The sequence below is a fragment of the Trachinotus anak genome, unplaced genomic scaffold (assembly GCF_046630095.1).
Source record: "Trachinotus anak isolate AG129_WGS33_773 ecotype Australia unplaced genomic scaffold, CSIRO_AGI_Tana_v1 ptg000019l, whole genome shotgun sequence".
NCBI lineage: Eukaryota > Metazoa > Chordata > Actinopteri > Carangiformes > Carangidae > Trachinotus > Trachinotus anak.
The window spans coordinates 20,369,671-20,379,019 of NW_027273870.1; the positions used below are offsets into that span (position 1 = coordinate 20,369,671).

General features: G+C 40.5%; 1 protein-coding gene across 1 annotated transcript; it reads right to left on the bottom strand.

Annotated features, from left to right (window-relative positions):
• Positions 1-1,016: 1,016 nt before the first annotated feature.
• Positions 1,017-8,220, bottom strand: LOC139636839 (aminoacyl tRNA synthase complex-interacting multifunctional protein 1-like). The gene is made up of 4 exons (XM_071505207.1): positions 7,737-8,220; positions 5,508-5,707; positions 3,188-3,356; positions 1,017-2,240 (listed from the first exon to the last, which is right to left on the bottom strand). Exons 1-4 carry the CDS (start codon positions 8,134-8,136, stop codon positions 2,074-2,076), a joined length of 936 nt encoding a protein of 311 aa, XP_071361308.1. The 5' UTR covers positions 8,137-8,220; the 3' UTR covers positions 1,017-2,073.
• Between the last annotated feature and the right edge of the window lie 1,129 nt (positions 8,221-9,349).

Sequence of the window (9,349 nt, forward strand, 5' to 3'; positions counted from 1 at the left end):
GATGGGTTTCCTGCTCTTTGTGGTGTTTCAAAAACAGGATGCAGAACAAGGGGGAGCAGCGCTTTATTCATAGTTTCACTAAGCTCAGCTGAAACGAAGCTTCAGGTGGTTGTTTACCAACTTTCCCCTCTGGGAAACCGCACCGAGTCGAAAAGGCTGCACACTCTCAGGATTGACTTCTCCACAGCAGTTGTTATTGAAGACGCAGGGACAGAAATGAGTGAAGACCCTTTACAGTATGGTTTCCTCTATGGGTTTGTACATGAGTGGATTGTACTGAGGGTGGATGGGTGGGTATCATGACATTAATATCAACACTTCTTGACTTTTCGATATTAAAGTGGTTTTACTAATGTAAGCCTGTGGTATTAGTTCTCACACTCACTCACTCACTCTCACACATTAGTTCTCTCACTCACACACACACACACACACACACACACACACACACACACACACACACACACACACACACACACACACACACACACACACACACACACACACACACACACACACACACACACACACACCAAGATGAAATACATCTCTATCTGCCTTTCTACTGGTTTCTTACAAAGACTAGAGACAAACAAAAGAAAATGTAGAGGAACACATAGTGATAAAAAGTATTAATGAAGACACATTAAGACAGTGACATACAGTCACTACCCTGTCAAAGTGATATGTTCTCCTTTTATGAGTTCCTTTTCCATGAAGCTAGGCTTCTAGGAAAGAAGATTTATAGATTCCTCAATGGAAATGAATGGTGTTTATTGTACATGAAAAGGCCAACACATTTCCTTACAGCCCTCCAGTCCCGTCAAACAAATATCAGTAACATCATGTCTTGTACAAACTGTTCCACTTCTTAGTTCCTGAATCACATCCCCATTCTTTACGTGCATTTTCTCAGTTCTTCCTTTAAAAATAAGGGAAGAAGAACTTGTGTGTTTTGTTTTTTGGGCATTTTATGGACTGGGTCTCTCTTCTCCCAAGGGGAAAAAGAACAAAGCTTCTTTTAAAGCCAAAATATGTTGGTTTATTTTTTGCTCTTCAAAAGACAACTCCTCCTTTTCTCTTAGGAGATAAGCAGACTTATAAGAAATCAAGTTGGAAGCTGATGAAAAAGAAACATGTTACATGAAGTAGAATATATAAACCTTAAGGTTTAACTAACCTGTTGCAACATCTAAAGAGCAGACAGAGTAACAATGTGACGTAGCAGGATAGATTCAAATGTTACTGGCTGAAGAAACAGTAAATAAATATCCATTTTTACATCCAAATCTCAGATTCAGAAGTTTTAGTTTTCAGTTTCCTGGGATTCCTGGGAAACTAAACATAAGCAGGATCAGTGAAGAGAACATTTTCTGGATCTCAGATATTAAACTGTATTAGGTAGGACACGTGTCAAACAAAACTTTCCACAGACTATGTACTGATACAGAACACGCTGACTCATTTCCAACAGAACTAACAACTGACCTTATACAAGAAGTAAATTAAGACCTTCTGAGCTCACTTCATACAGTCAAAACTGACTCAAATTGTCCCCTTTTCAATGGGATTTTTGCACAGTTCAGTGGAAACAGCGGAAAGTGTCATGGGAAAGCTCTAATATTTATCACACTTCCCAACTAAATGGGATTCTTCTGAAGAATTTCCCTTGTCTTTTCATGTTGCTTGGTATGACTGTGTGCCGCATGTCCTCTTGTCACACTTCAACAAATCCCCACACACTTACTGCACATTATCATGGGTACTGTAGTGCCCCTGTCTGGCAAAATTCAAAACTACAGATTTTCATAATAAACAAAATGTAACAGTAATGCTCATATCTGTCCAACAGAGGGAAACATCCTCTTCACTATCATTTTCCTCGACTTTCACTGCAAACGTATCACAGTGGACACTCAAATATAACACCCATGTGACTGTTGGACATCTCGCTCCACAACCACCGGCATTAATATGTTGCTACGACAGCCTCCACTTCTTCCGGGGTGGCTGGAAAGCCAACATTTTGGCTGCAGGGATTTGCGCTGAGCTATTTCAAACAGCGCTGTTAGTTTATTTGATTTCACTGTCGCTCAGAGTTTGGGATTTGCAAACTCCCTTGCCGACGACTTCAAAGGCAGCTCCCTTGTAAGTTGCGACACACTGGCCATCCGTGCGAAGGTCTGGCTGAATCTGCTCCCAAACCTTCTTTTTGGGGTTGAGCTCTTTTTCTGGGTTGCCTGCAATCAAGAAGTCATTTTGACACATCAGAAGAAATTCCTCTGTTCTATACTAAACCATCACACATGCAGGATTTATGATTTCAGGACTACTATATATACATTTTTAGTCCTACATAATGCCCTTACAGAACATACTGGAAAGCATGGGTTGTAATGTGCTCTTGCAATAGCCTCCACTCTTCTAGAAAGGCCTCCCATAAGATTATGCAAACTGGCTGCAGGGATTTACTCCCATTCAGCCATGAGAAATCAGTGAGGCCAGCAGTGGGGTTTGGTGGTGAGGCCTGCTCACAGTGTGCATTCCAATTCATCCCAAAGGTGTTTGAAGGAGTTGAAGAAAACCATTTCTTTGTGCGTGGGGGGAATGTCATGTTGAAAGAGGAAAGAACTTCCTACCACAAAGTTGGAAGGAGATGGTCTAAACCACTACGATTTCTTCTCATGACGCTCATACAGGTGCACTGCATGGCACACTGTGCGAGATAGGTCTAGCAAAGTCTCTGTGTCAGACTGTATGATATAAACATTGAGGCATGTGTGATAAATGTTTGATGTGGTGCTACAACATAAAAAGACAAAAATAGAACAAGATGTGAGCAGAGGCATTCATACGCACCACTCTCATGTTCTGAAAATGCAGCAAAGACATAAACAAGCTTGCACCTCTATGCATCCAGGGGGGAAAGAGAGCCAAATAAAATATCTGTTTGGCAAATTGAGTTTGAGGTAAGTTGCATTAAGCTAGCACACCAGTGTATCATAATCTCATTTCTAACTGAGGACCATTTCTTTCATGATGTTCAAGTATGTTCTTCATTTCCATAAGACAACATTTTGTGCAAACAGCATTTCCTATCTCTGCTGTTTGTCTGGTTGAGAACGATCGTGACATTTTAGCATATGATTCATGTGTTTTCGAGGGTACAGTAATCAGACGATTGTACCTGGGAAGCCCTGGAAAGTAACTCTGTCCCCTGGTACTGCTCCACTTGGAGGATCAAGGATTTCCACCTTTTCTGGAGAGCCGGCACACATGACCATAGCCTGGGACACCACTCCTCTCACCTTGACTGGCTTCTGGTTGCACAGCAGGACTGCCATGCGGTTCTGCATCTGCATGGGGTTGGGGGGGGGGCAGGACATTTTTACAGCCCATATGACTAACGCAATAAAGAATAAAACCAAATTATGCCCAGTTAAAAAAAGATAATTCTAATTCTAATGTCATGTCGGCCACAGTAATGAGGGTTTGTGTGCCTCTTGAGACTGGAGACCTCTGCAGCTCACCCAAATTTAAAAAGACCTGTGGCAGTTTCTTCAAAGAATGGAGAAGAAGAAATGCAGCATTTCCAGAGATGAAGCATGCTAGATCCAAAAAAATAGTCACACCATCCCTTGAAACTAGGGCTGTCAAAGTTAACACGATAATAACGTGTTAACGCAAATTCCTTGTAACAGCACTTATTTTTTTGACGCGTAATTAACGCACACCCGTTCTGTGAATATGACCTTTGGCCCAACCCCGTAGTTTGGGAAATCGGGAAGTGACACAGCAGTAACGTTGTGGATGGCAAGCAGAAACAAACCTTGAGCAGAAATGATAAAGAAAAGAATCTTTTGAAAGGCAAGCTAAACAAACTTTGTTTTAATTTAGTTTTTGTATCTCCCTGTTTTAATCCCAGCTAGTAGAAGGGCATGCTTTTGTGAGCCTTATTTTCCCCCATGTGAGTTTAGACACAGTTACACTGTGTGAGAGTATTTGCTTTAAGTGTGCAGGATCCAGGGAATGAGCGCGCCATGTTATGCTTACAGCATATTTTTTGAGCATGCAGTACCTTTGAGGTTATTCTGGAGAATATTCTGGACAGTATTTGTCATTGTTTTGGAATGTTGCAATAATAATAAACATACATTTGCATAAAGCGAGCATATTTGTCCACTCCCATGTTGATAAGAGTATTAAAAACAAAAAAAAAACATCCTGATGAGGTAGACTACTTTTAGAACAGATAAAAAAATGTTTGATTAATTTGTGATTAATGGTGAGTTAAATATGGACAATAATTTGATTAATCGCAATTAAATATTTTAATCGATTGACAGCCCTGCTTAAAACACATCCTTATATTGTAATATGTATTTGCTTTATAAAAGTAAGGATACTTACGTTGTTACCTTTGATTGTTTTGACAGCGTTTGGAAAGAGTTTTTAAATCTCAAGGCAACGATATTATATAATATTTAGTAATGTTTATCTATATTATGTAATATTTTTTAATAGTGCCCAATATTCATTCTCATATAATAGACAAATTATATTTCCATCAATCCCATAATACATTTCTTCAAATATTTCACTTCTTTTTGCTTGACAGAAATATAAATATGACAGTCAAAGCAGAAGTTGAATTTAGATGTACTGGCTCTGTTAGTCAGAGCTCTGTACAAGTCATGTTCTTTTTATGGACCTTGCTCTGTGCATGTTGAAACAGGAAAGGACTAACCCAAGACTGTTGCTGAGAAGTTTGAAACACACTACTGTCTAAACTTTAGACAGGAAAATCTTAATGTTACAGTATACAGTATATAAATTCCACTGCATGCTGGAATAACTAAGCAGCCCAAACCATGTAAGACAACCACAGACCAAACGTGCAAAAGTATGTGGACTAATAAACCAGCAAAGAGGTAGCAGTAGCCACAGGAGTGTGCCTTATCTTTCCAGCAGCAGTTAGAAAAAACTTAATAAAGGTTTGGTATAAAAGTAAATCACTGCAACACCAATGTTTTAAAGAAACTAATGTCTATAATTGGTCTTTGTGTGTGGAGATGTTTCCTCTTCCAAATATTTTTCTTAGGTTTTACAGCTTTGTTTTGGCAAAGTCAGACAATGTTTTGCATACATGACTTTGGCAGACACATGTTTCCATTTAAATTATACACTATATGACCAAAAGTATGTGTCCACATTTTGTTCATTATTTGGGCTAGGCCCATAGTAGAAATGAAGGGAAATATTACTGCTACACCATACAATCACATTTTGGACAATAGTGTGCCTCCAGCTTTGAGGCAACAATTTAGGGAAGGCCCTTTCCTGCTTCGACATGACAATTCCCTGTGCACAAGGAGCCTGCCTACACAGTCCTGACACTTGGGGGGGGGGGGGGGGGGGGTCTTTGTTCAGAACTCACATATACAGTGGTCTAATGTTGAAATTCTTTAATCCCAGTACACAAATTATATATTGGTATAAAAATGTACCTGGTCCACTGGTATGTGCTTAGCCAGTTCACTGACCACCGTCCTGGGAGAAGCTTCTCCCACATCCACCTGCTCCACGTACAGAGTATCAGTCTCTGGAAGCTGCAGGGCTGTGATGATACGTCCAACACGCAAGTCCAGATGAGACACGTCCACCTTAGCATCCTCTTGGCTGGAAGGTGGCTGCTTATTTTCCCCCACTGTTATAAAAAAAAAAAAAAAAGACAAGTACTGTCAAATCAGCTGGGTACATAAACGCACCATGGATTGAGCCAAGATCACTTCTTTTGTGATATAGCAAGTACTTTTCACTGTGTAATGTGAGTCTGATGTAAGAATGTGCTGGGTGTGTTTTCTCGGCACAGAAAGTCAGACAGTTTTGCTGATGACATCTGTAGAGTTTCATGTGACTGAAAAAGATGTGCGTGGCACTGTAGGAAATGGTTCTTTTAAAAGCACTGAGAATATTTCAACCAACTCATATCTTCCGGGGGAAATTATAAAAACAAGACAAAGAGTCTAGAGCCACGCTAGCAGCTCTGTGAGGCTGTACTTGCTAACATGCCAACATCAGCATGCAAAAATGCCCTTAATAATAATGAATGAATGATGAATTTGCTTAAAAATAATTATTGACCAAATTAATAATTTGACCCGATGATGGAGATAGACAAGAAATGAAGATATCGCAAGTAAGTTATTTCAACTAATCCTAAGGGAAATATCACTGTGTGTATCAAATTTTATTGTTGAGATATTTCACTTAAAACCTGTTGAAGGGATCACCATCGTCATAGGATTAATCCTCTGGGCACAATGAATGTCTAAATTACAAAATGTACAAAGTTTCACGGCAATCCTTCCACTTGTTTTTGCAATATTTCAGTCAGGACGAAAGAGGCAGAGCGACTCTCAGCTACAACTCTCTGAAAACCTGCTGCATTCAGTACAATGAAATTTCAGACAATAGTGTGCTTTGAACTGTGTGTAAACATTTTGGGGGTGGCCCTTTCCTGATACAATGTGACAGAGCCTGCTGGACAAAGTGAGGTGCATAAACAAACGGTCTTCTTAGTTTCAGAGTTAAAGTCAAGACCCCATGCCACATATTTGCGATAAACTGGAACACGGAATGTGAGCCAGTTATTGCCCAAAAATCAGTGTTGGACCCTGTCAAAGCTTGTGTGGCTGGATGGGAGCAAATCCCTGCAGCCAGCCTCCAGAATCCTGTGGAAAACCTTCCAGGAGAGAGGAGGCAGCATATGAATGTGCATGGTGTTGGAGCGAGGCTGAGTTTTCTGAGGTATTAAAGATGTAATGGAAAGCAGAGATTGAAAGAAAGGTTTGTCTTTCTCCTAGTTAACCTCTTTTCCTCCACTACACACAATCTGCTGCTGCTGTGAGTACATGGCTGTAATTGCTGCTCACATGATGTGGCTGAGTTGAAATTAAGTATGTGCAGAGGTTGCGTCGCACTTCTGATCAAAACCTTTCTTACCAAACATCTTGAGCCAGATGTGTAGAGGAATAAAAGACACACAACAGCCAGATTTCCGAGCTATGAACCAGGCAAAGTGGGCAACTGCCCCAAAAAGCCCCAAGTTCATTGCATGTTAGATTTGTTAAGCAATTAGCACCATTACAGTACAACATTAATGAAGCCAGACTCTGCTTTAGTTGCTAATGTCATGTAGAGGGAGCCATGGGCAATATTTACCTTTTTTAGTTTGTACTGTGTAAGAAGTTCGTGTGATAAAGACAAATCCTCCGTCAAGCTGTAAATTTAAACCATACTGTATTAGTATATGTCACGACATAGTACATTTTCTGGCATTTTCTATTAACCAATAACTAATTAATCAACTGGCCATTTCAACTCTACACTTTGCAATTCAGCTGGGGCCCAACAACACATTTTGACATGCCCACATCAACATTAAAACAAACTGGCCATGAAATGGCAATCTACTTTGAACCTTTCTCTTGTGCAAATTGTGAGTTTTTTTGTTGCAGCTGAAAAGACCTGGCTCAGCTCTAGACCTCTAAGGCTGGATGGGAGTAAATTCTTGCAGCCAGCTCCTAAAATCGGGCAAATGGAGGGAGGAGGTGTGCGTTTCAGTGCCCAGCACTCATATAGGTGTCATGTTGGGACGTGGCCAAAAGTATGCGGACACCCTGACACCCATACGTGACCGTTGAACCCCTCCTTCCCACGCCTCCTGAACGCACCTTTAGGCTTGTTGTACGTGGATACTCGGCCGCGGAAGCCCATCTCATGGAGCTCCCGGCGGACGGTCCTGGAGCTCACACTGGCCCCAGAGGCGGTTTGAAACTCGGTGGTGAGCGCTTCCACCGAGGGCAAACACTTCTCCAGCGCGACCCTCTCCAGCACTTGGCGGTCCTCCTCTTTGAGCTTGTGCGGTCGGCCGCTCCGGGGCAGAGCCGTGGTTATTCCCCCGCGTTTCCACTTCAGGATCACGGAGCTCACGGTGGAGCGAGGCAGGTTGAGCAGCGCGGAAATCTCACGCACCGACTTCTTACACAGGTGGCATCCGACAACAGTGCCCCGCTGAAAGTCACTGAGCTCCTCACTGCGACCCATTCTCTCGGCAGGGTTTGGAGATTGCATACTGCATTGATTTCTGTCCTCCTCCTCCTGCTCTTCTCCTTTTTCTTCTTTGGTTTTTGGCCGTTTAAATACTACGAGGCATATTACTGCCCTCTACAGGAACAAAATATTACAACAATAACAATTCATTGAAAACAATCAGCTGTTATTTCTTACACAGCAACAGCAACAATAATAATATTTATTATTATTATTATTAGTAGTAGTAGTAGTATCTAATTATTATAAACAAAACATATCTTAACTAAAAAAACACTATATACATTTAATTCAAACATTTTGAACAAACATGTGTTCATCATTTCCAACATTAGTAAAATAGTTAAAACTAGCTCTACTCTAAGCAGCTCCAACGCTGTTGACACATTAGTGTGTGGTGGAAACCTGTTTGTGGATTTTATTCCAGATAATAACTTTATGCTTGCTGTTTGATATCTGTTACATAGTATACCATTTCCATGTGTGTCATTGGTTAATTTTAAAGACAATAAGGCCTCATTGTCTTCATGAAATGAATATGCGTCTCCCCAGTGAAGGCACAGGCCCTGAGTGTCCTTGCATCCGGCACCAGGACCGGATGAGAGATCTGTCTACTGATGCAATGCCACTGCATGTTTTCCTCAGTACACCTTTGCTTAACCATTTTCAGTGCAGGTTGTTACTTGTTATTAAGTTTTTTTACTGTGCGGCATTAGTACTTTTGCTTGAGTAAATTATCTGAATACTTCACTGCTACCCTCCAGGTCAGTATAGGGTAAATAGCGCTACCTGGTGGTAAAACATTGACAGTGACATTGTCAAAACTGTCAGATGTTTCTGATCCTACTGTGATTTGAGGAGGTTCTGCTTAATAGAAATGTCAGTTCCTAATTATATAACATTCCTCTAATAGATAGATAGATAGATAATGAATCACCTTAATTTACAGATCTTCTCTTGTAGATTCATGTCATTTTTGTTTATTTTAAAGAAAACTGACTGTGACCTACACTTTCAACATACCGTGGTGATTGTGTTTAATTACTTATCTTATAACTATATACCTCTGTACAGCTGATGGGGGAATTGTTTCCTTTATCTAGACTACACTGGGTGACTTTATTCTGGTATTTTACAGATCAGTAAAATGCATACAGTATATCACAAGATCTGACAATGTTCATTACCAATGTTCTTTATGTAGAAAAGCATATTTTTTTTTTTTTTTTTATTG

Excerpts from the sequence above, each read along its gene's own strand:
- LOC139636839 (XM_071505207.1), bottom strand. The coding sequence starts at position 8,136 with ATGCAATCTCCAAACCCTGCCGAGAGAATGGGTCGCAGTGAGGAGCTC. Across the intron at positions 3,357-5,507 it reads AGCACATACCAGTGGACCAG|ATGCAGAACCGCATGGCAGT; the intron begins GTACATTTTTAT and ends AACCCCATGCAG. Across the intron at positions 2,241-3,187 it reads TACTTTCCAGGGCTTCCCAG|GCAACCCAGAAAAAGAGCTC; the intron begins GTACAATCGTCT and ends TCTTGATTGCAG.